General features: G+C 45.2%; 2 protein-coding genes across 2 annotated transcripts in view; both read left to right on the forward strand.

Annotated features, from left to right (window-relative positions):
* The window catches only part of PUSL1 (pseudouridine synthase like 1), a gene marked incomplete at both ends in the record, with an annotated part of 28,675 nt that extends 10,627 nt beyond the window's left edge, over positions 1–18,048 (forward strand). Inside the window, 6 exons of the mRNA XM_080630995.1 lie at positions 136–323; positions 6,621–6,770; positions 8,973–9,146; positions 13,745–13,799; positions 17,296–17,458; positions 18,017–18,048. Of these exons, the coding sequence (XP_080487121.1) occupies positions 136–323; positions 6,621–6,770; positions 8,973–9,146; positions 13,745–13,799; positions 17,296–17,458; positions 18,017–18,048 (762 nt within the window). The remainder of the gene's footprint in view (positions 1–135; positions 324–6,620; positions 6,771–8,972; positions 9,147–13,744; positions 13,800–17,295; positions 17,459–18,016) is intronic.
* A 4,392-nt stretch (positions 18,049–22,440) lies between these two features.
* LOC308228029 (lysophosphatidic acid receptor 6-like) lies at positions 22,441–24,342 on the forward strand (the record flags this gene model as incomplete). Its single annotated transcript, XM_080631079.1, has 2 exons — positions 22,441–23,510; positions 24,227–24,342. One exon carries the CDS (start codon positions 22,441–22,443, stop codon positions 23,482–23,484), a length of 1,044 nt encoding a protein of 347 aa, XP_080487205.1. The 3' UTR covers positions 23,485–23,510; positions 24,227–24,342.
* Positions 24,343–25,371: the final 1,029 nt, after the last annotated feature.

The following is a 25,371-nucleotide window of genomic DNA, read 5'->3' on the forward strand; positions in this document are numbered from 1 at the left end:
CCCATGGTAAAACTCCTAATTACTTCTTTGTGTGAGTAATAAAGAGACATGGTTAGCAAGGAGGAGGATGTTTTTTTCCTAGCTAGCTTGAAGCAGGTCATCTATTCATGAATCCCATCTCATCTTGGTTTCCAGAAGGCAATGCAAAACCTAAAGCCTGTTGCTCCTGTCAAGTTCCACATCTCCAGCCGCACAGATACTGGTGTCCATGCACTCTGCAACTCTGCTCACCTTGACATCCAGAGGGCTCCAGGGAAGCCACCTTTTGAGGAGAAACAGCTTGTCCATGGTCTTAATCGCCACCTGAAGCCTGAGCCAATCTGGTAAGTTGGTGGCAAGTCAAAATCTTTTCTTCTTGTTGGAGAAAGGAGGAAATGCAGCAACGATCTCCATTCTTCACCCACAAGATCTGTTTTCCCTTGCTATATGTGTTGCCAAACCACTCCCTTGTACCTGTGTGTTTCTACTACCACCAGACCCCTGTTATTGTTAGATCTTCTATGCTGGTACCCCTAAAACAAGAGTAGTTGTGAGAGACTGGGGTCACCATGTAAGTGTTGAATCCAATGGGATGAAATGCTTTGACATACTACTTCACACATGAGCTGGAATACTAGTATTTAACTTTCAGTGCTGCTTTATTCCCCAAACTCCCTAATTTCCTTTGTTTATTGAATTAGCACTTAGCAAAAACCTGGCTGCAGTATTGCCTTTCACCGGTATCTATGCGAAAAGATGAAGAACAAGCGAACAAAGCTGCTGTTAGGGTTGGCAGTCTGCTCCCCCCTTCCCATGTCATCAGCTCCTTTTTTTCCCTGCTAGACCAAGGCTACTGCTTAACTTTGTTTGTAAAAGGTACATCAAAAACTCCAGTTGAATATTTTTGTAGCAAGATTTGATGTTTTACTCAATGGGATAAAGTCCTTTTCATACTACGCCCAACTGTTAATGACTAGGAAGCGTTGCATATGAATGTTGATACAACAATCTGCAGAGAGCAGAACAGGCATTTCTTCTTCCTGTTTCCTTCTTTCTTCTTGTTAGAGTTATTACTTCTTGAAGAATGTCACAGTGAGCTTATTCTGCATGAGAGCAAAGCCTAAATGCCCACCCTCAAATGCAGAAAAAAAATTATCATTAAACCAACAGTTTCTGTTTGGAATTTGCATCAATTAGATGAGTAATTTCTACACCCTGTGACTTTTTCAGAAGGTGGATTGAATTTCATGTTCTTTGCTTTCCTTCCCAAGCTGTTGTGCAGTTTCTCTGTCAGCTGTCAGACAGTTTGTGTTCTTCCCCAGACATGGGTGCGTTTTTATGGTTAAAGGGTAAATCGAATGAAACGTTGGGGGCTTTTTTAGACTAAAAGCCAAATCTGTGCTGTGTTATAGAATCAGCATGCCATTTGCCAGCAACTGCTTTGCTGTGGTCTATTCCTCCTTCTGTTGCTTTGTCTTATTTGCATACACTAAACTCTTCAAGGCAGAGATTGTCTGCCCAGGATTTGGTCCAGTAGGATTTGAATCTCTGTGAGGTACTGTATGAAAGAGTGTGTCAAAGCATTTCAGAGCGTTGTGCAAGAATGTGGGTAATCTACAGGAGGTATTTAGGTGAGCAGAAGAACTGTCATGCAAGGTGCCAGATTTCAGTATTTCTGATGTCTGGTGACATGCACATAAAGGAAGATTATGGAGGGAAGTTCCCCATGCCAGAGCAAGGGCCCAGGACCAAAAAGCTCATCCCTCCCCACCCCAATGCAGGATTGTTGCAAGAGTTAGCAACATTGCTATGAGGTAGACTTCACCCTTCCTGCTTCGCCTAGTCTGCTTTACTTTCTAATCTCTTTGTGAAACAGGACCTGACACAAATGCTGACATAGAAAGGCCTGGGATTTGAGGACTGACATTGTAGTTGCATCTGTTTCTCAGTGTTGCAGGGGAGCATTCTAGTTCTCCAAGGCTTGGGGAACAGTGAATTCAGCTCTTAATGTGCTCAAGTAGTTTGAGGTCTGAAGGAGGAAGAAGTTAATGATGGTGTTACTTTTTCCCAGGAGGTTCTTCTTGCATGTTCCACACACTGTGCAAAGAGTGAGCTAGTTGGTTGGAACTGTGTCATGCTTTGTGGAAGGTGGTGATCTGCAATGGAATCGCATGCTTTGACCTTTCAAAGCATGTTGTAAACATTCAAACCTGCTATAGGGTGGTGAGGCACTGAACAGGTTGCCAGGGATGAAGCATTTACCACTTCTTTGGGTAATGTTTAAGGCCAGGTTGGACAGAGCCTAGGGCAACATGGTCTATGGTGAGGTGTCCCTGCTCATGGCAGGGAGTCGGTACTGGATGATCTTAAGGTCCTTTCCAACCCAAATAATTCTGTGATTTTATGAAATAGACTGGGACCTTTTATCTGCAGTCTCTCATCCTGGTCAGTGACAGGAGCAGAAGTTGCAGCTGCTCTCTTGGAGTTAGCTGCATTCTTCCACCTTCAAACAAGTACCAAGGGAGCCATCAAAAGGTAAAGGGGAAGAGGAAGTAAAATCCTTGGAATCTGAGCTCAGGAAAGAGAGCTGGAAGGCACTGAGAGAGCTTTATTACTAGAGGCACATAGTGTCTGTTAGTGGCTGTTTATTATGTTGTTTCAACTGCCCTTTTCCCTGGATGTTTACAGTTCCTTTAACAGGTCTCAGACAGTTTTGTGGACAGCATAGGGCCACACCACTTTGATATTAACAGTCTTCTGACTGTCCACTTTGGCTTCACTGTTACTGTCCCTCCATAAGACCCTCTTGTGATGTCTTGGAGTAGGTGAGCTCAACCTAAGAGTAGAGTGTGATGACCATTAGGCTGCTTGGCCTTGTTACAGAGTGTGGCTGCCATTAGAAATGCATCCCTATCAGTCCCCAGAAATGTGTAAGGGAAATTGCTCTCCCCCACACCTTATTTGCAAAAATGTGTTTTAGCAGTTTGTGGAGTTGGTGGAGTCTCCCTGAAAGCAAACTTTTCACAGTGGGTACCTGAAAGCAAATACTGATTTCCCTGCTTTTACTACACAGCCCACAGACAGCCATCCAGTAACAAGTCAGATCATGCATCCCAAACTTGAGATTGAATATTAGCATAATAATAGAGGATTGATAGATTTGCACTTCCATTTGCCTCTTAAAGTAACAGCTAGATTCCTCTGTGCTGAGAAGCCAGAACACAAAGCAAATCTTTCTCTCAAGATAGCTAAGTTGCAGCTTAACATCTGAGAGTTATGTCCCTTGATAGCTTTCACCTTCTTTGACATATGTGTGAAGAGTCCAGTGCATCTGTTGAGGGGCTGGAGGTGATTTCTTTTCAGGCTGCTGTGTCAATTAAAGCAGAAAGAAAAGATTCTGAAATAGAATTTGACTTGTGCAGGGTTTTAGTTGTTATTTTTTGCTCAGCCTGAAAACTAGGTCAGAATCTATGGAAATCAAACCCTTTCTGGATGTTTTAGCTGTAACAGGGAGCATGAAATAGGTCATAGTTTTGATTTCCTTCCTTAAAGGACTAAAGCAGTTGTTTGGGAGGCAAAACTAGGTGATTTTACAGCCAGAGGGATACCACTGTAATAATCAGTCTGTTCTTGTGTGTCACCAGCCACTGAATCTCAGTCTCTCCCCTGAATTTAAGCCTAGAACATGCGAGTTGTGTTGTCTGAGTTTAATTGAATAAGTTGTCTGAGAGAATGAAATCTACTGTTGTGACCCTGCCATTTCCCATACTAGTAATCCTAGATACATAGTTATAGTGAGCTTTGTGATGCTTTGATTAGTCAAAGAGCAAACAGGATTGCTGCTGAAGAAGGTTTCAAGTTAGAGAGTATGTCTGAAAGGAGGCAGCAGTGGGGTCTTACAGATAGGAGAAGTTTTTTATCTCACGCTAAGACCTGAGATGTACCTATCAGGGGTGATATCTTCTGATCAAATGCAGTACAGTCCTGATCAGTTAGAGTTTGGGTTTCTCAGGATGCACTCAGCTCTACTTCTCCTTCCTCCCTTGATCTGAAAATGGTTCAGCTGCTTTCCATTAAAGAGCTTGGTGATGGGCACGAGTCTGAGTGTATTCAGCAACCATCCCCTCCTCTGTAAATATGACTTTGCCAAGAAGAATTCTCTCCTAATGCTGAAGAGAAAACTTGGCACTTTCATGTGGTTGCAAGCAGGGGGTGTTGGAGAGAGAGTTCTTTGTGAGAACACGTTATTGGCGATAGAGCTTGGAAGGGAAACAAGATTCCAAGCTTGCTGACTGTATCAGCAGCAATAATAACCTTTTGTAGCATGATGGGTTTCTTCTATCACCTGATCTGTCTTTTAGATTTGCAAAGCATATTTGAAAGGATCTTGTCCACAAAGATCGGAGTTTATTTCATAGTTGGGATGACTTCAGGAGGACTTAGCCCCTTAAGTAGAGGTGGTAATACAGTAGACTCACACCTTCTATTTCTGGTTTGTGAGCATGCAGTAAATGCTGCTTGAAGGACAAGAAGACAGAGTTGAGATTCCTCCCACTGTCTGTAAATTGCCATTTAACTTCTGTAGGATGTACTTCTGGAGAATATCTTTGTATCCAATAAATTATCATTGCTAGTTAGACGGCTTTGGGCTTTTCTTCCTTCAATCTCCTCTGAAATTCAGGCTTCTTTGAGAAGGTAAAGTATGCCATGAGTCTGTATTTACCAGCAGGCTTTCAAATAATGGGATCTTAACAAGGCCTGAAATGCAGCTGCTGGAATAAATGCTGGAAAGACATTCCTAGCTAGAAAGAGCCTCTGGTAGCAATTGTATCTGCTGGAAGAGGCAGAAAAGGTGCTTGCGTGGAAGACCATGTGAGCATAACTTGGCTTTTCTGAAAGCATCACTCTATCAGAGGGAGTAAAAGGATTGTTATTGAATAAAAATCACATAATGTTAATAAGAGAAGCTCAAGATAGATGAAATGCTTGTGGAGGCATGTAAACAAGGGAAAATAAATGTAATTATTATATTGCTGTGTTTAGAAGAAGCTGGAGGTCCTCGGTTCAAACTCAGTCGCAGGCCTGGAGGATGTAGTTTGCATTTCTACTGAGAGTTTATAGCAGTCGAGCAATCTCCAGGGCTTGTTATTGCAAATCTTTGTGCCTCAGCTTTAATTTCTTCTGTGGTCTGAGCCTTTGCAGTCAAAGGATGGGAGCCAGAGGCACTCGAGCTGGCAAGAATCCCTGGAGCACCAACCTTTTTCAAGTAAATAAATAGGTTTTTCTTTTACTTGGTCCCAAATGGTATGTTTTGGCTGCCCCGGGTCCCTTCTCCTCACTATGCCAAACCCCAAAGACAGAAGGGCACACAGCAGGAGAAAAATACCTTCTAAGGAGAGGTATCCTCTAAAGTAACACCTGCAGAGAGATGGTGCCTGTGTTATAGGGGCTCTTTGCTGTATGCTCCCTGCAGTGTGGTGAGCAGCCAGTGTTCTGGGATAAAGGAAAATCAAATCCTGTAAAAACTGTGCTGATGTGTTCAAATCAATGATAACGCTTTGGGGCAGGAGCAGGAACACAGGGAAGCTCTGTTTTCTCCCTTGCTGGAGAGAAGGGTGTTTTCCTCTCTAACAGCTTTCGTTCCCTCCCTTCTGTCTACCAAGCTGTCTGTGTTTGATGGTAATGGTGGTGCTGGCTTAGAGAAACAAGGCAATTTCTCCCTGTTGCTTGTAGAAGAAAACAGGGGAGATCAGCTGCCTAGACAGCTGATTCTTGAGTTGACTGCCCAGAGTCATTGGAAGATAAATAGACATGAACATTCCCAAAAGCCACTTTCTGCACACATGAGGTGTGAGGAGGTCTCCTGCATGCAGCGTTCTGTTTCCAGACAGACTCAATATAGGTGGTGGTGAGGTGCACCTTTATTTTCATTGCTATAGCAAAGTCCTGTTTGTCTTGGAGGTTGTGGGGGCATGTGACTTCATTTAAGCTATCTCCATCTGCTACAACGAGCTGTGGAACCTTTGAGAGTGAGCACAGAGGTATCAGTTGTTGAGGGAGTCCTTCCCACTCACATTTGGGACTATGAATCTGAAGCAGCAGAAGGGCACAGTGTTTATAAGGTGCGCCCGTCAGCTGGAGGGGTCAGCTCACCTTGGGAAGTTGCTGCCTCTTGCCTTAAGCATGGCTGGGAGCACATGTGCCCTCAGCCAGATGGGCAATATGATTTGATGAGCTGGGTGAGGCGTTTGGTCTCACTGTGCATCAAAGAACGCACACCATCAATTGCCATTTCTCAGCTGAAGGGCTGATTGGTCTTAGCCTCTTGTGATGGTATGAGCATCCCCAAAATTTGTTGATAGATGACCCAAAGCTGGTGTGTGTTTGATGACAGGGATGATGCTAAGGCTCTTCTGTTTTCTTCCAGTTGATACATGCCTGTGGCAGCCTAGAGATGCAAATCCTTGGTCACTGGTTAGTCATGGGCTGTGCAGAGGGTGAGATTTAATGAATTTTAAGTGTGGTTTCTCGAAGAATCCATTGTGTGTGTTTCAGTTGCCATCTGTGTGGTGACCAGGCAAAAGCTTTTGAACTAGTGCATGACGTTTCTCTCCATCTCACTCTGTCTTCTCTCCTCACAGCATTCTGAATGCCCACCGGGTGCCCAGCACCTTCCATGCGCGCTTCTCCGCGCTGTCAAGAACCTACGTTTACCGGCTGTTGATGGGCTGCTCTCATCATTCTGAAATCCCAGTGTTTGAAAGGGATCTCTGCTGGGCTCCTGGAGGAGGGTAAGTGTGTTCCATTAAACATCCCTGGGGAGCCTCATCAGCACTATGGAAGGGCTTGGCTTTTGAGGGAAGCGGGAGAGGGTAATTTCCACATGAGACCAGATTCCCCGTTCATATTGCCAAGATTCCTCTGTTGAAATGGGTGCAACTGCACTGAGTTATGTTCACTGAGCCTTACAGTTCTTCTGAATTGTATGGTGTTACCTGTGATAAACATGCTTAGCAGTGCTGAAATATTCAGTGACTCCAGGTAAAGTCCATCAACAACTTTGTGTGTCCCTCCCTAATGGAATTGATGAGCATTTCCTCAGATGACCTTGCCAGTTCATACAGCAAACCCATTCAGACAGCTGGCCAGAGGAGCAGTGCTCTGACATGATGCAGATAGGCAGAAATGCATTGCCTGGCAGATCCCAGAGTTTAAGTGTGACCGTACAGACAGACAAGAATGAAGGCTGAGAATTCTTCTTTTTAATCTTATTTTTTCTTTCCCAGTTGTATTTCTGGTAGTTGACTGTGTGTAAATCTGCTCTCTCATTCCCTGTCTGACTGCTTGTATGTTTGAATAGTGAGACCAATGACTCCAAGCAACCCTACAATAACAAACTGGTATATCTGGCCCAGTGTTCACTTGTGTTCTTGGAGTAGCCACTGAGTCATAACAGATCAGTACTTGTATATGCAAGGGAAGAAAAACAAATTCAGTGCCATTTAGAAAGAAAAAAACAAACAACTTGGAGCATGTTAAACAGTGGGTGAGGAAAGAAACCAAACAAACCTCAGAAGATAATTTGTTATTGTCTTTTTAGTTTATGTTGTACTGAGATAAAGTCAAGAAAGTGGAGTCCTCCACAACGTTGAAGAAAAACAGGTTTGCAGCCAGTTGTGGCAATTTCATCACCACTATTGGAATAACAATTGTGGGTAATAGGGGAAAAATATAATCTCAACTGTCTTAGAGGGGTGAAGATGGCATTGTGCTAACATTAAATTGCTGACTTTCCTTCGTGTGGGCTGTGGAAGGGAAAAATAACGGCTCATTTTGCAATTTCATATGTATGTGCATAATGGGCCTTAATCTCAGGCCCATTAATCTTTATGAAAAGGCATTAAATTTAGTCCAGACACTGCAGTTAATGGCAATACCACATAAAGGATCAAGGGAGTGTATTAGCAAAGCTGAATGAGAAGTGTCTTACTAAAAGGTGGGACATTGGAACTGCTGGTAGTGGAGAAACTCATAGTGTGTGTGCACTACTGAGCACGTCTGGTGTGTAAAACATAATACACAGTAAACCTCTGTAGCCATCTGAACTGTCAGCTAGGTGTCATCAGTGCTGCTCAGTGTGACCAGGATTCTGGAAGTGCTGGTCATTTATCTTAAAGACAGTGAAAAAATGACTGATGTTGGTAAATCTCATCTTGAATTTTGGTTTTCTTCAGAAACACTTTGACTTCTGTTAAGATGTAGAAGACTGAAGTCATGGCTCATGCATATTTGCTCAGGCTTTTCTGAGAAGTTTACAAAAAGCAAGAAAAATAAGCATCTGTTCAGCAAATGTGTCAGGAAATCTGTCTAAATGCCTTTGCTGGAGGCTATTTTGAACAGACCTAGATACTTCAAATGAAGAAATCTGAATGACACTTGACATTGAGTTTTACCCTTGGCATTTTCTTCTGCATCTCCACCTCTGATTTAGTCTGGCTTCATCTCTGACAGTTCTCTTATTCCTTTTCTGTTGCTTCCTAACTTCATCTTCTGGCTGTTGCAAATCTAAGGTTTGGAAAACCATCATAGTGTTTGATATTTTCTTACCTGACAATATAATCCTCACTTTATAAGATCCAGATACTGCAAAGGATTTTGGTTCTTTTGCCCTCCATTTCAGCCAGCAATAGAGCTATTTGAACTGAACTGTTACAAGAAGCACAGCAGGGTAACGGTTTGGGTAGAAGCATGTGTCTGCCAACCCCTCATCTAGCCTGGGGTTTGGAATACTTTCAGACCTCAGGTCACTTGGCATCTTGGTTTGTGGTTTGGACCATTAGAAGACAAACTCCATCTTGCAAAATGTGTTTCCACAATGCTGCCATGTTAAATCTGTGTGTGAGTTTTAAGCCTGTCATCAGTTAGTTGGATTTGGACTCATGTAACATACTAAGTTCCACCTGATGCTCCTTTCCTTTTGCCTTTAATTTCAGCTACCTGAATGTTCCTGCCATGCAGGAGGCAGCTCAGTTCCTGGTGGGAACCCACGACTTCAGCACCTTTCGCTCACTTAGCTCTGAAACACCTTTTCAGAGTCCAGTCAGAACTGTCTTCCAGGTGGACATCCAACCCTCCTCTGGTTTCCTGTCCCACCACTATGAACACAGGTGAGAGCCAAGATACTCAGCTGAGGAGCTGCTCTGCTCAGCTGGTGCTCTTTTTGTCTCAAAAGCTTCTCTCCAGCACTGCTTTGGTAACTGACATCCTGTTTGCTGTGCATTTGCTTCACAGCCCTGTGATGATGTCAGCAGGGTTCTGCTTAGTGACAGCTTGGAAAGGACATTTATTTCCCTCTCCTCCACCGTGTCCTCAGGGAAAAAGATGAGCAGGAATGAGGGAAGGGAAACCGAACAAGTTGTTTGTACATTAAACGGCAGGATGTTACAAACTGGTGTATGGAATCTGGCACAGAGCAATTCCTATGAGGTGCTTCCAGAATTTACACTCATTTTGGTTGCTAAAGACCAGCTGTGCCAGGGGATGGGATTTTTCTGCCCCCCCTACTTCTGTCCTAGCTTTGCCTAAGGGCTGCAAATAGATAGAAAACACCCACCCAACACCTAAGTCACTGCTGGAGCTATGCAGATCCACTTGGTTCACACCAGTAACTCCTACTGTCTTCCCAGGGCGTGCTGATGGAGACAAGTCCAATATTCCTCAGTCATTACATAAACAAAAGATTGTGGAGTGTCGGGTTCCTTCAGGACCAGGTCTTGCAAGTATTGAAATGAAGTGGCTGGATAGATTCTCTCTCTAGCAGTAAATCAAGCTTTTATTCCCAGAAAGATCATGGGTATTTATCATCTGATCATGGCTTTCACTTTCATGCTGGCTTCTGTCACAGATATGGCTGTTGTGTTTCAGCATGAAAGCAAACCTTGCTCTTGTCTGTCTCCAAACCACATTTTCCTGCTTTCTGATTAGGAAGATACCCTTTTCTTTGTAGCTTTCCCCCACAGCCCTCCATTACATTTGAATACCTACTGAGCTGTCTGTAACAGGAAGTGCCATGCTCCAAGCTTCAGCAGAGCCTCACTGCAGCTTGCAAATAGCCCACTGTTTCTTTCGCCATGTCTTAGAATGGTTTATATTGCCATCAGTAATGTAAGATAAAAAACTGAAAGCTGAAACAACGCGGATCTCTATGTTCAGAGTAGCCCTGGGCTTTCAGTTCTTCCTGTCCTCTTGGATTCCTGCTTTTCCTACTCGGTGCTGGTGCCTGTCAATACACAGGCACATTATAAAGAACCAGCCAGTTGGGTATGGCACTTGCACTGCTACAGCACAAGGATGTGGTAGTTAATGCCAGGTGTAAATGTTTATTTGCCACCTTCTTGCAGCTGAGCAGCACTGTCCCCATGGGATAAGGAAGGCTGGAGAGAAAAATGGGTGCTGTCCTGTGGCTGCATTCTTGCTGTTTGTTATTGGGTTGCTGTTGCTTAATGGAGAGCTTGGGCTCCCTCCATCCAGTGTGGTTATGTTTAGGGACACAAGTAACAGTGAAATGTTTTATCCGCAAGATTATCTTGTCCTTTATGGTACAGAGAAGTATTGTAAGTGGCACAGTCAGCGAGCTAACCTGAAAATAACCGTTAACAGTCACCTGTGAGTATGAACCAGGTTTCCTTCCAAATCCAGACCCGTGTTGTCAGTTGACTTATCTCAGATATAATATGGATCTGCTCCTTTATCCCTTTGATTTTAATGTAAAAAAAGGGAAATTGCCATTCTTTGCATAACTTGCTGCATAAACCCATCCCACATGAGGCCAAAAACAGCTCATGAGAGGAGAGAGCAAACCTAAAATCTAGATCCAAAGCATCAAGCTGCTGATGGAATATTTTTGCTTTTGGTGACACATGGAGCCAAACTTGTGTTTTATAGTGAGTCATTGTTATGATGTGTCAATATTAATTGATTTAATGTATGTTTAGGCTGAAGGGGATGTCTGTGAAAAGCCTGGTTTCAATGCATTAAAATGGCATTTAACTCTCTTAAAAGACTTTGTTAGTTATAACCACAACTGTGATTTTCTGCTCTGGAGAAAGAAGGTTGTAGGATTGGCCCTTGTGAAAGGAGAGGTGGTGTTAGGGGGTTTCTTTGTTTGTCTGGGGGATTTTAATTACAGTATCCTAATTACTTTTAATCTGTAAACCTCTCCCTATGGGAACAGATCCAGTCTGGAGCTGGGTGTTTGTTTGCCCATTCTGCAAAGATGACAGCAAATATGCCTCAAGTGCATCTGTATTTCTTCACTGCAGTAGCAGAATGATCTGTTCCTGCAATGAAAGGGCTGGGGTAGCATTGAGAACTTACAAATAGATATTTATTGTTTTTCTAGCCTGATCTAAGGAGGTTTATTTTCCATGTTGGAGGGAGGAATCCATAGAATAATGGTCTCTTAGTCCAATAATGCAGCTTTTCTTCCTTGTCCTTTCCTTTCTTTCTGAACTTAATCCAATCTTCTGAATTGACCACTTGTCTGTTTAAAAGGCTAACTGTTAAAAAGATTCCTTCCATCAAACTCAGTTGCTCAGCAACAGTGGAAGTGGAGTTAGTGCCCCATCCATACAAAAATGCTTTTGAATGCTCAGGATGTGTTGAGAGGCTCAGCCCCATCGCTTCTTCCTAGGGAGCGATTGCTCTGTCACCTGTGTTTGAGCAGGATATGTATTATTCATTGCAAGGTGCTGGCTTCTGCTGCCAAGTGGAAAAAGACAGCTGGAATTTTTTGCTGGTAAGCAAATTATCTGTGAGATTGGCAAGAAAAAACAAAGTTTGCTTCTTTAAGAAGAGTATCTTGTTCTTTTTCAGAGACTACAAGATGTTTTTGCTAAGTATTTCACCCCATCTTTTGTAACTTGATAGATCTTGTCGAGAGACCTGAGCAGGAGAATCCTAGCTAAAGAAGGTGCATGCAGGTTGATGAGTGGGGCATTTGTTGCTGTAAATTGTCTCTTGTGCATTGCTGAAGAGCTGAGCTGAATTGTCACCTTGAAGTGTTGGGTGTTTGCACGTGTGTAGCAATGCACATGCCTGTGTGCCATGTGCATCGAGCTGGGGGAGAGCAGAGTGTAGGTAAGTGATAGAGACACTGTCATTCCCTGACATAGAAGAATCTGGGGGCAGGAGCTGCCTTTGCATATGCCAACAGACATGACAGGGAGGGCTAAAAGCAGTAATTTATCTGTAAATCCTAGGAGAAAACAGCCTGTAGCTGTCCTATAGCTCCCTGCAATGCCTGTTTGCCCTGATGCCCCATGTGGGCCTGTGAGTCAGGTTGTCCCAGCTTCACCTTCCTTCTATGGCCTCTCCCAGGGACTGGGCAGCCCCTTCTCCATACTCAGGTGTTTTCAGCAATCCCAGCCTGCCCCTCTGAACCCCAGACAAACAACTTGCAGCTGGGCTTTTCTCACACCTGATGGAAATCTCCACAGCCCTTTGATGCCCAGTTACTGGGCTCATTACAAGGCAGGAGAGGAGAGGGTTTGCACTGGAATACCTGCTTTTCTGGGTTACACAAGGTAAGCTTTGTCTCTCTTTGCTGTAGGAATGCTATTGGATATAAGGAGCACTTATAAGTTGTTAGTGAGTTTCTTTTTTATTGTTACTTTTGTCTGAGTGACTTTAGAATTGATTATAGCATGGAAGCTTGGGCACACAGGTACTGAAGTGAAAACCTGCTTATTTTTGTGCCTTGCTTGCGTATCTGATGGATGAAACCCATGTGTGCATGTTTTTGCGTATATCTGATGTGCGCAGCAGACTTTTGTTTTTATCTGTGGGAAGGAAATGTACATACGGGTTCTTTCCTGCAGGGCTCTTGCTGAGAAGGGGTTTGCATTGGGGTTTAGTGTTATGTTAGAGCTGTTCATGGAACATCAGCAAAGCCTCAGAATTGTTTCAAAGTAGCTTGTAAGGATGCAGCAGAGTGAAGTTGAAGTGAGCCTCAGTGGAGTTCTGATAAGGAATATTGGTTGCTACCATAGAACTTTCTGGAAAATGGGATCTATATGAACAGATTTGGTGAGGGGGGTGAGGTCTTTTTGCATAGTAGTATTTAGCCATCCCCAAATATTCACCTACTGTTTCCTACTCACTCTTAGCCTGGAATGCTTTCTTGTCTGCCATTGCCTGTGTTCTGATGCTGCAGCTGGATTCCTCAGGTTCCTGACTTGCATGTCCTGCCCTTTCCAGTAGCATGTGGATGTCACAGTAGGCATTGCTGAGTGTTGAAATTCAGTGTGAAAAGCCTGTTAGGACCACATAACTCTTTCAAACCAGCTCCAAATAAAATGGTAGAGTTGTTTTTCTATTGTTGGTTGGTTCTTCCTTTCTCCAGGAGACATCAGGCTGTATTCCTCAAAGCAGTAGCACCTTAGCAGGTTGCTAAGTTTTACCTTGCTTTATGTTGCCCTTCCCCTTTAGTTGGATGGATTTTAACTTGGGTGTGAGGCAGAAGATCAAGCCCCATAAAACTACTACATACAAAAAAGCAGGAATTGTTAGAAACTGTCTGCAGCTGAGTAGCAAATGAACACTGGTTGCAAAGGCTCATGATACTGGTTCAGGTTAATTGGGGGCTGTGCAGCTTCTCATTCATTGTACTCGCATTCACCTGTGATTTATATTTCTCTGGGGGGTAGAAGAGCTGTTTGAAATTGGATTTTTTTTTTTTAAATGCTGGTTTTTTTCCTTTCTGTAGGGGACTGGAGTTTTGGGAGTTGAAGTTCAGGAGCAGATCATTTCTTTACCGACAGGTACTGTTTGGTGCTGGATTCAGCACATGCTTTGCCTCCAAGAACCAAATCTGTAACTATTGATCAGTTTAGCATTGTTGCATGCCTGTGTAGTGCCATCTCTGTTGCAGAGTTGGTGGTGTAGCTGTGTGACACACACAGGGACTTACCATCAGAGAGGTGAGGTTCTGTGTTCTTTGTTTGATCTGGATGAACCAGAATCTCTTAACTTTATGTCTAAAATGAATGTCCAAAGTCACAGAACTGTGTGGGAGGATGGAAAGTTTTGTTTTCTACAATCTTTGTCCTTGCAGTCTGAGCAATGAAACCCAACAGACATATGTTCCTGCTCTGCTGAATGGCACTGGGCCCAGCAAAAGACTGCCTGGAATTTTACTTTCTGGCTTTGGAGCATGAAGTAATTGTCAGTGTTGCACAAAGGAGAGATGGGAAGACCTGATTCAGCTATGCAGGCATGGCTGCAGGATCTTTTCCTCTGCCATGCTGTCTGGTCTCTGCTGGCTTTTCTTTGAAATAACTCCAGTGGGGTTTTTACTGCTATCCTCAGGGGAGACAGCTCTCCACAACTTAATGGATCACCTCATTAGGAAAGAGTTGGCTGTTCTCCGTCTGCCTGTCCTGGCCATGGTCACACTCTGGAGACGGAGAATAGGCAAGAGAGGGCTTGTTTTTGGAGGCGAGAGGGGGTGTTTTGTGGGAACAGCAAGCAGCTATTTTTTATCCTGTTTTGACAAACTAAATTTGGTTTTATCCTCTGCCAAGTAATGCTCTGTGAGCTCCCTGACAGTGGGTGTCTGGCTGTGAGCAAGGGAAGAACAACAACGTGCTTGAGAAGGGCTTGATATACAGCAGGGATTTGCTCCATCGGATGCTCTTGTGACAAGCAGAAAAGGCTGGTAACCCATTGAGTGCATTGGAAATGGAGATGCTACTTAATGACACTGTGCAGAGAGAACAGTTACCCATAATACTCAGCTCGTGCACTCTCTGAGCCTTGTTCAGTGAGCTGTCAGGTGAGGGTGAAACAGGAACAGGCTGTGTGTGCACTGAGTCTGCACTCTCCTACCTCAGCATCTGCTCCTGCACTCCATCATAAAGAGAACACTGAACCAGATAGACCTCTGGTCTCACCTCATGAAGCTGCTGTAAGTGCTGGCAGTGGACTTTTCTATTAGAGAACAGGAGTAAATAGCCCCAGACACTGTCTGTATATGTTTTTGCTGACTAGCATACAGAAGGGGAGACACCAAGCACATGGCTAATTCAAATGCATACCATTAGACTGCGTTTATGTTAGCTAACGCCAAATGTGGAGACATCAAAGCTAAAGTCACAGCATAGGATGACCTCTAGTGAGGACTGGGTAAAATAACATATGGCCAGGATCTGTGCCGCTTCTCTGTGCCATCTGCTTAAAGGCAGGCTCTTGGCACCCCACAGTGCAATGTAAGATCAGAGCACATAGGGAGACACAGTGCTTGCCTTTGGGTAAATATATCTTGGTTGTTGGACCTTTCTCATGAACAATGGTAATCATGGTCAGGTTGCTTAGAGGATTTTGGTTTATTCTGTTGTAGCTGTTACTGGATCAGACGCTTAGACCAATGCTTCTTTACAGCACTACATTAAGTTTTTGGAGAGCTTAATGTACTTTGAAAGGCCATTAAGAGGAAAACATCACAAGGAGAACATGGGGAATAATCTCCCCAGGGAAGTGGTGACTTTGACTTTTAGGATTCAGCTGGACAGGCTAGGTCATGCTTTGCCTGGAGGACAGTTCTTCCAGTGTGCATGGACAAAAGTGAATAGGAGATGATGACGTTGGGATGGCTTGGGATCAGCGCCTGGCAAGAGCTGAGTTTCAGTGTGGCTCCTCTGTCAAGTAACACTTGGTCCCAGCAAACCTGTGGCATGTTGCCTTAGGCAGTGTGAGCTCGCCTGTGGAAATGGGTACAGGTGAGCCCAAGGAAAGTGCTGGCAGGTTCTAGGAGGTTCAGCTCTTGCCTGGCCACATACCTCCAGCAGGTACAATTCTTGGTTGTCCTGGAACAGCATGTCTTCTTAATACAGAGGAAGGAGTGTTTTTAGCCAGGAGGATGCTGAAGTATAAGGGGTGTTTATGCAGGAGGTGAGGGCCATGGTGTGAAACTTGTGCTAACCCACTGAGTCTGGAATTGCTGCGTGTGGAAGGAGGGAAGTTGTGACATGCAGAGGTGTTTGAAATGCCAGTTTGCTGCACTGGCGGGTGTTGTCTGGTGCTGTCCTACTTGAGTTTGGGTTTTTCTCTCTTTTTATGCTTTCTGAGAGAGAAGCAAGCCCCTGCATAGTTGCTTACGTGTTAAGAACCTGTGAGCTCAGCTCTCCCAGCATGTATGTGAGCTTCCTCCCGCAGACGAATGTGTGGGTGCTGCTCTTGTTTCTGAAATGGAAACCATCCCCTGCTCAGCTTCCCACGTGTGGTGAGAACAAGACCTGCTCCAAGGTACTGCTGTGTAGCTGGAGGCCATTGTGTTGCAGGTCCTCATCTCATTGTTATAAATGTCTTTAATTGTCCCTTCCTTACCACCAGCTTTGGTCACTAGAAGATGCTGTGCCGCTGCTCGTTGTAGACATGCTTAGTGTGTCACCCCATCAGTGCAGATCCTAGGCAGTACATGCAGTCCCTGCTAGAGGTGAAGGAAAACCTTTCTTCTGCAGGCTGTGGGGTGACTGTGACTGCTAGATGGTAAGGCAGAAGCTCTTCCCTGTGAGGGTGCTGAGGCACTGGCACAGGGAGCCCAGAGAAGCTGCGGCTGCCCCATCCCTGGCAGTGTTCAAGGCCAGGCTGGACGGGGCTTGGAGCAAGCTGCTGTAGTGGAAGGTGTCCCTGCCTGTGGCAGGGGGTTGGAACTGGATGAGCTTTAAGGTCCCTTCAACCCAAACCAGTCTAGGATTCTATTATGATCTTTTTGAAGAAGTTAAGTGAGTACTGGAGATGCTTCTGGAGGTCTGTGATACCAAAGGCATACAAGGGGCAGCCAGGACTGGTTTGAACCCTAATGAATGAGCGTGGGCTGTGACTTGGGATATTTCTTGGAATGCTATTTGGGATACTGGCACCTAAAACAAGAGTCAAAATATTCTTTATGTGGGGAAGTGCTTGCTTCTTTCTTAACACTCAGCTGGACTAGAAGCAGCCATGGCACTGGGAGCAACTGCTAGTATTAGGGAGAGTAAAGGAACACCAGAATAGGTGAATTAGGTGTTCTGGGAACTATGGGTGTAATAATAATGAATTACCTGTATTCAGGAGCAAACTCATATTAATAAATCATGGTGCTATCAGCCTTGCCTGAGTGACAGGCACTGAACTCCTGATTAGGTTTCTCGCTTGACCTGCTAGTAACTGTGGGCTGTTAAACAGCTCAATGCTACTAATAGCAGGGCTTGACAGAACTTTCTAGACTCTTTCAGTTTTCCAAGGGCAGCTCCTAAGCTGTGTTCTCTGTTGTTCCAGGTCCGAAGGATGGTTGGGGCTCTAGTTGCAGTTGGCCAGGGCAAGTTAACACCTCATCGTATAAAGGAGTTACTGGAGTTAAAAGACTCACGGGCTTTTCCACCGAATGCCATGGCTCCGCCATCTGGACTCTTCCTGAAATCCGTGGAATACAGTGAAGCAGGTGGGTGGATGCAGGGATTGGCATGATTTCTGTAGGAGTCAGACACCCACAGTCTCCCTTTATGTGCTGTCTGACCTGTGGCTCACAGCTTTGCTCACTGACACCCACATTACAGTGAACACCCCGGGCTGCAGAGGTGTGCAGCGCAGTTGCTATGGAAAAATGGTGTAGAGTTTTTCCTGGTAGGTTTTTGTCTCTTACTTTCAGGGTAGTACGAGAGCAATTGTGTTGACAACGGCTTTGAGCTCTCACATGGATGATACTTGAAGTTCTCATAAGTTGTTCTGTCCCTGAGCATGTATAAAGATCAAATCTTCTGTGGCATCTGGGCACCTACAGATCCATTTCTGTTCCCTCCCTTCTCCCTTGGTGTGTATGGGGGGATTGTAGAGGCTGGAGGACAGAGAGCACATCATCCTGTTGCTTATCTGGTGACTCTCTGTGTCAGTGGGGAGGGTGCCCAGGCAGGAAGGGAAGACCACAGATTTGAAGTGCTTTCAGGTGTTTCCAGTGCCATCCTTTTTTCCTAAATCAATGTTTTCTGTTTCTTCCTCTCAGATTTGGACACTACAGTGGCCCCAGGAGAATAGCAGCTCTGTGAGATACAGAAAGGACTGCTGAGGATGTGGGATGGAGGTTTGCCAAGTGCTCTTTACACAGTACACAATCTTGTCTCAATAAAAACCATTGACTGTGGCTGTGGGCATCTTCCAGTCGTTTGTTCTTGCCCTCTGAGACTGTCAAGGGGAAAGGAAGAACAACTCCGTGCTGCTTTCAGATAACTGCTGTTTTGCTCTCTCTTCTGATTCTGTGTTTGTCTCTCAAACAGGAGGAGGAAGGAGTAGGGTTTGGAGGTTTTTGTGTGTAGATTTATCTGTTTTCTGTATCCCTTCTGTGGTGTGTGTGTGTGAGAGGAATACAGGCTTAGAACAGAGGAGAATGTAGCTTTTCCTCCTGGGCCTTCTCCTCTGTGACCCTGTCTTTGTACAGCATAGTGCAAGGGACAACTGATGCTGTTTGATGCAGTGACTTACAGAAACAGCCTTTGAAAGTCCTTGCCATTTCCTCTCCTCATCAGCAGTCACTCTTGTGCTGAACTGTAGTGGCTTTTACATTATCCTGGTACAGACTGACGTCTGTTGCAGTGAGGATGTGGTGTGTTAGAGACCAAAGTTCCTTTGAGGTCACTTAAAACCTATTTTAATGGTCACAGCCTAGACTAGTATTACAGGAACAATTCTATGAGCCTGACCATGAAATGAAACCTATGTGGTAGCGTGGGACCAGGACCCAGAAGGTGGCTGCTGCTATTGCTGGCTCCAATTTGCTTGTTGCTACCTTCTCCTCTTTCAGAGGTGGTGAGCAGTGAGCAAAGGGTGGGTGAATCATGGTGTAGAGCAGGGAGCAGAGAGGTTTCTTTATTTTTGTTCCTTTTTCCCCCTTTTTCTTTTCAAACCACCCTAACCTCAGGTCTTGCCTGCTGGCTCAAGCAATAGAACACACATTGGGTAACTTGTGGGTTGTTCTTCTCATAAAAGATACCAGAATCTCTGTTTTGGTTATAAAATAACTGTTTTTAAAGTACCAGTTACAGGACAGATGATGATGATTTTGACTTCTGAAGCTCAGAGAAGAAACAATACCTGGTTTAAGCACTCCACAGTGGAAGCAATGTGCAGCTGAGGTGCCTGGTACCACCATAACTGACCTCCCCTTTGTCCATGAGAGGAGGAGAATTACAGAGCAGGCAGCACAGTTGAGGACTGTGGAGTTTTGAGTCTCTTTACATGGTGGAAAGCCACAAGGTAAGCAGAGGGAAAGGCAGTGGTTCTTTTTGACCACTCTTAAGACCACCCTTGCGTTTGGCGATGGGGATTGAGTTAGTTGATAGCCCTGATACAGAGCATGAGGACAGCCTGTTTCTGGGTGTCTCTTTATGAGAAGTGATTCGTCTCTTCCCACTCTGTTCCAGGTAGCAGTTTTGCCAGAGACCCATATTTGACAGTGTGGGAAGGAAAGGCAGGATACCTCCAGTTACCCTCCCTTCCCACAGAGGATGCCAACTGGTAGCTGCTTTACTCCCTCAGGGACTAACTCCCAAAGAAGACAACAGAACCTTGGAGGAGTCCTGGGTTTCTACCATGGAAAAGGAGGGTTGAGGCTGCTCTGTTGCTGCAGTGGTACCTGTTTGTGCTTTTCTGGTCCAGCCTTGCTGGGTAAGTACCCAAAGGTGGAGATGCTGTAACGCACTGCAGTGATTTTCCAACATAAGCCCAGCTCCAAACCTGAATGTGCCCATGTGGTTTTAGACAGTGATTTGCCTGAAGGGAATGGCAGCAAAGTCTTGCTCTTCATCCCTTTGGAGGGAAGTGAGAGTGCAGCTCCAGGCCCATTTCAGATGTCTTGGACTGAAGCACTGGTGCCTGGTTCCACAGAGGCTGGAGGGCAGGGTGGGTGGGAGGTGATCAGGGGGAGCTTTGTGTGGGAGCATGGGTATGTGGAGAGAACTAAAGCCCACACTGGTGCTGGCCATGGGCTGTGCTCTCCTGGTTCTGGGAGGGGGGCAAGTGCTCTGCCTTGGAGCTGAGTGACAGCTCTTCATCTTTGCTTCCTGTGGTTTCTTTCTCTAGAGCAACGTAGCAGAGCTCTGCAGTGCATCTTGCAGGGCAGCACGCTCTGGTGTTACAACCCTATGCGGAAGACCTCAGCAGTCACCTCGCAGTTGTTGAGGACTCTTTGGAGAGCCCAGAGTGCTCATGTGGAGCTTTGGTGTGAGAAAAGATGATCTGAGCTCTGGTAAGTCAACTTTCTAACTAAATCTATTCTAGGACAGAAAACCAACCCAAATCCTCCTGCTGTTTGGGTGTTAGTGAAGCCAACTGCTGTTTCATGCTCGGGTATCACTGCTTTGTGATAGTCATGGTGCAAAAATCCCTGCCATGGGATGTGTCTGGAAACGTGTCCCACCTTCTGGTCACAGAAAAAACCTGTCGCTCTTTGGGCTTGTTACCAAATCCAGTGAGTGAGCAGCAGGTTCAGCTGTGGAGGCAGTGGCCCAGACACAGCCTGGCTGACTCTGCAGTTAGCACAGCGCTGTTGTCGGCTCTTGCTTTGCTTTTTAAATCCCAGAGCTACTGTTAAAAATAACCTGAAGATGTTTAATTAAAGAAGATGCTCTCTTAGCATCACAGAACGTACCAGCAGTGGGAAACTTCTGCACAAACTCAGAGCCATTTCTGTCATGTCCATCATTAATACTTGTGACTTATTATTGAGGGGAATTTAGCATTCTTCTCCTTTTTATGTTGGTGCATTACTAATTCTATTCAGTTGATGCAATTTGGACATCCAGTCCAGGGGCAGGTCTCTGTGTCTGATTGTTTGACAGTGATGCTTTAAAATTAAACCCAGAAAAACATCACACTTGAGCAGATTTCAAAGACTCAAGCTTGGGTTTTCTATGCAAACGTGTCTAATAATTTAATGCACTCAGAATCCAGTGGAAACTTTGATGTAGGCTTTTGTGTGGTTTTGTAAATCAAATAACTTTGTGCAGAAATAGTTCAGTGATGCTTTTTGGGTTGTCTGGAAGAAATAACAGCCCTCCCCTGCTCCCCAGAAAACCCAGACAAGCCCCACCAAAACATCTCTGGGGAGGCAAAGCTGGATTTGGGACTGATCAGAGTAGTTTCTAACGTGGTGAGCGAAGGGTACCTTACTGTAAGAGGTGGAAGTGGCTGTGTACTTGGAAAATACATGCTTATTATAGACTCTGTCACTTCTATTGCCTCTTACAGAGAGCAAAAGTGTTCTCAAACAGATGAATGTGCGTGGTGGGGTCCTGCAGCATGTATGTGACTGTTTGGGACAGGGTAGAAGAGTGACTTGTAAATGACTTGTGCTTGACTTGTGGGGAGCAGCAGCCAACCCATCCCCTGGGCCTGTCCTGCCCCACTGATGGCTCTACAGACCACCTCTTTCCCTAGTTGCAAGGCTTTACTTTGGCACTAGACAAGATGGATGTTCAGTGGCTCTTGCAAAGCAAAACCCAGGGATAAAGGTTGTTTCAAGCCTTGTGCCGCTTAAGTTACAGCTGACCTGTGCCTGGTTTTGTGTTAGTTTTCCATGATCCATGCATCCATGTGTGTGTACAACCCTTTTGCTATGAGGTGCAAGACCCATGTAAGCACATACATACACTTGTCTACTTAAAGTGAAACCTTATCTTTTCCCTTTCTGATCTTCCAGATATTTTGGGTGCTTTTGCCTTCACCAGATAAACAACTCTTGGGAGGAAGTGTGATTTCAGAGTTTCCTTTGGAAAGCACCCAGAAACCTTTGTGGGTTTGTGGTGGCCATGGCTCAGTTCAGGAACGTTGTGTGTACTGGAGGTGGGTTTAGTTTCTCCTTTAGGGCCTTCTGTTCAGGTGTCTGTGTTTGGCTCAGTTACTGAAATGTCTATGATGGAGAGAAACTGCTCTGCTGGAGAAGCATTGCTTGCATGATGCAAGTGACCTGGATGAGGAGTCTGCTCATACACCACCTCCTTCCTGTATGTCAGACACACAAACCTAGTTCTTTACCCTACACCAACTACCTGTTTCTGTTCTGTGCTTTAAATACTGATTCTTAGCAGGAAGGTTCCACACATGCTCTTCATAAAACTGCAGCACAAGGTAAAGCAGTTCAGCATTGCTGCTTCTGGTGTTTCATTATTGCCACCTTGTGATGATTTGAATGCCAGTGAATACTCTGCTGCTGTGCAAACTTCAAACGCTTGTGGTTTAAATTAGTTATTCTCCCTTCCAGCAATACCACCTCCCACCTGAACACACTGAGCACAGACATCACCAAGGCTTCACATTGCTGTTGAGAGGCTTCAGTTCTTACCCGCTCAAGATGAAATCAGACACAAGAACCTCCTGAGGTAAGGGGTGGTTTAGGACTCATACCCCGTGTTGGATGTCCCCCCAGCAGAAATCATGGCAGGCATTTCCTGGGCTGAAGGAGTCTCCAATGAGACAGATGCCAATTCCAGTGCAGAATTCCATTTGGAGGCAGACTTCCAGTATTCCTTGTTTACTGTCATCTACAGCTTCGTCTTTGTGCTGGGACTGATAGAGAATGTGTTGGCTCTGTACCTGCTGTCCTGCAGGGTAAAGCACACTTCTCATTCCTATGTGTACATGATTAATCTAGTTCTGGTGGACACCTTGTTTGTGTGCGTGTTGCCCTTCAAAATTCATTACCACCTGAATGGGAACAACTGGATCTTTGGGGACATAGCCTGCAGGATAACTGGGACTCTGTACTACATCAACATCTGCCTCAGCATCGCCTTTTTCACCTGCATCTGTGTGGACCACTACATCGCGGTGTTGAATCCCTTCACCTACATCCAGATCAAGGTCATCCATTACGTGGTGGTGGTTACAGTGCTTTGGGTGGTTGTTCTGAGCATCATGGTCCCACTCATCCTCGGAGGTCCCCTCCACAACAGGGGTGTGGGGAACACAGTAGCATGTTTTGAGAACTTTGCTACCAGTAGTTGGACTTCCCGCATGACAACTTACAACATCCTGGCCTTGGTGTTTGGGTTTGTGATCCCATTTTCCATCATTCTGATCAGCTACCCTCTCATTGCCAAGAGGATCTCCCGCATCAAGAGCAGCATTCACAAGAGGAAGGCCCTGAGCACCATCTACATCATCCTGGTCATTTGTACTTTATGCTTTCTCCCCTATCACCTCACTCACTTGCTTCACTTCCTGATGAGAATCCAGGTCATCCAGAACAAGGCATTTGCCAACTTGATCTACAAGATGCGGAAGGTCACCCTGGCCCTGGTGAGCTTCAACTGCTGCCTTAACCCACTCCTGTACTACTTCAGCTCCTCCAGCAAGCAGTGGCACTTCAACTTCAAGCTCAGATCCAGGTCTCAAGTGGTGTACACCATCTGTGACCAGAAACTTGGGGAGTCCTCCTATGTTTATAAACTGCATCAGAGACACGGAGATGGAAAATAGAGATGGAATCAACTGAGCTGCTCAAAGTAAGTACAGTGTTCATCTTTCAAACTGTTCCTTCAAAACCAAACCTGTAAACCTACCCTTTCTTCATACAGGGCTGTTACATCAAGGCCACACTGGAGGGAGGTGCCTAACAGGTTAATATTTGGATTAGCCAAACAGGAGGGTACCTGGGAGCTGAGTTCTCTGCAGTCCTGCCTAGCACACACTGTGTTCATGTACACTGATGTTCTGGTCTCCTTTTTGTTTAACTTTGGGTTGGTAGAAGAACACAAGGCTCTTCTGGAATGCCATGCAGCCCAGGAAAGGGTTATGTGAAAGAAACCAGCCTCCTGCTGGAGTGGATCAGGGCTGTCCTGCTTGGCTTTTCCCATTTTGGAGGGATCTTCCCTCCCGGGGGGCACACGAGAGCCAGCTGGGTTCACAGACTGCTTTCTGCCTACATTCCACAGCCAAATAAGGGCTTCTCATCCCTCCTTCCTAAGGAGTACAGGGTTTCCAGGGTTGTGCATCCATGGATTCAAGCTGGACATCTGTTAACACAGGTTTAGCTGATGGTAGATCCAAGTCAGTTAACCCTGTGCAGGACCAGCAGAGAATAGGCTGCTCTGCCCACATGGTCATCAAGGGAGGTCCTCGATGCCAGCACAGCTCCTCACACAGTGCAGTCCTGTGCAACCATCACAGTTTGTGATTATGAACACAATACCTAACCTATCTCACCCCTTTCTATTAACAGCAACACAGAGCTGAGAACTGCTGCATTTTTTCCACCCTGTGAGACTGTGGAGAGAATTTATCATCTGGGGGTTTCAGAGGCACCAGGAACCCACTGGCCAGGCTGGTTAAACTGCTTAAAAGCCAACAAGATACTGAAGATGATGTGATTTGGTAACCGATATAGACTGTGTGTTCTGTTCCTTCCCACGCCACTCCCAAACTCTATGAAGTGTGTGTTATGTACTGATTGCTGAGCAGAGGAGTGCAAAGGGAAGGTATTCTGGGGCTTGTTGACCAGGACAGGAGGAGGGCCTGGCTCTGGCAATGGGCTGAATCCGTGTTTCCATTTCCAAATGTGCAAATTGCAGGTTGAAAGTGACACTTGGACCTGTCAATGCTGCAACAGGCATTGGGGTTCGTGGGTTATGCTGTGTTATTGGAACAGGAACTGCTGTGGACCTTAAAGGAGGGAGGGAGTGGGATCACGGGGCAGAATGGTGTGGGGAGATCAGTGATTGTGTGTGTCTATACGATGTTGTAACTTCTTTTTCCACAATGGATGTTCAGCCCATTCTCTGATGGCAGCTGCTACTCTGCTTAAGGACAGAGGTAAGAGGGTTGGAAAATAAGCATGGGTGTAGGGATATGCTGGGGTCTTGGTCAATGCAAAACTACCCATGCGCAATGGTCTTGCATTTGGAGGCTGTATTGATCAGCTAAAGCTGATCACTGAACCACTTCAGCAATAGAAGATGGATGCAGCAAGCAAACCAAGAGCAGATTGAAATCACTGTAATAGAGCTAAAGCTTTGTGACAAATGGCTTTTGTGAGTGCATTTGTTGGGATGGGCTTGATTTGCATTAGTTATTAGTTATTGCTACCTGCAGTTTGAATCCCATAGAGTGGATCTGTTTAATGATGGGTCAGTGACTGACCTCCCCCATCTTGTGTTCTGCTTTTAGCTTGGAGGAGTTATTAAGTATCAGTAGCAAAGCTGCTCAAACTCTTCTAAATGAGGATTCCTGAGTTCCTGTGCTTGATGGGGTTGGTAAGACAAGTGCAAATCCTGGCACTTGGAAATGGAGCTGAGGAAAGCCTCCGTGGGAGTATTAGAACAAACTAATCCTTTACCTTTCATGAGAGGCTGCTATTTTTGTCCCATT

Source organism: Psittacula echo (genome assembly GCF_963264785.1).
Source record: "Psittacula echo genome assembly, chromosome: 17".
Taxonomy (NCBI): Eukaryota; Metazoa; Chordata; class Aves; order Psittaciformes; family Psittacidae; genus Psittacula; species Psittacula echo.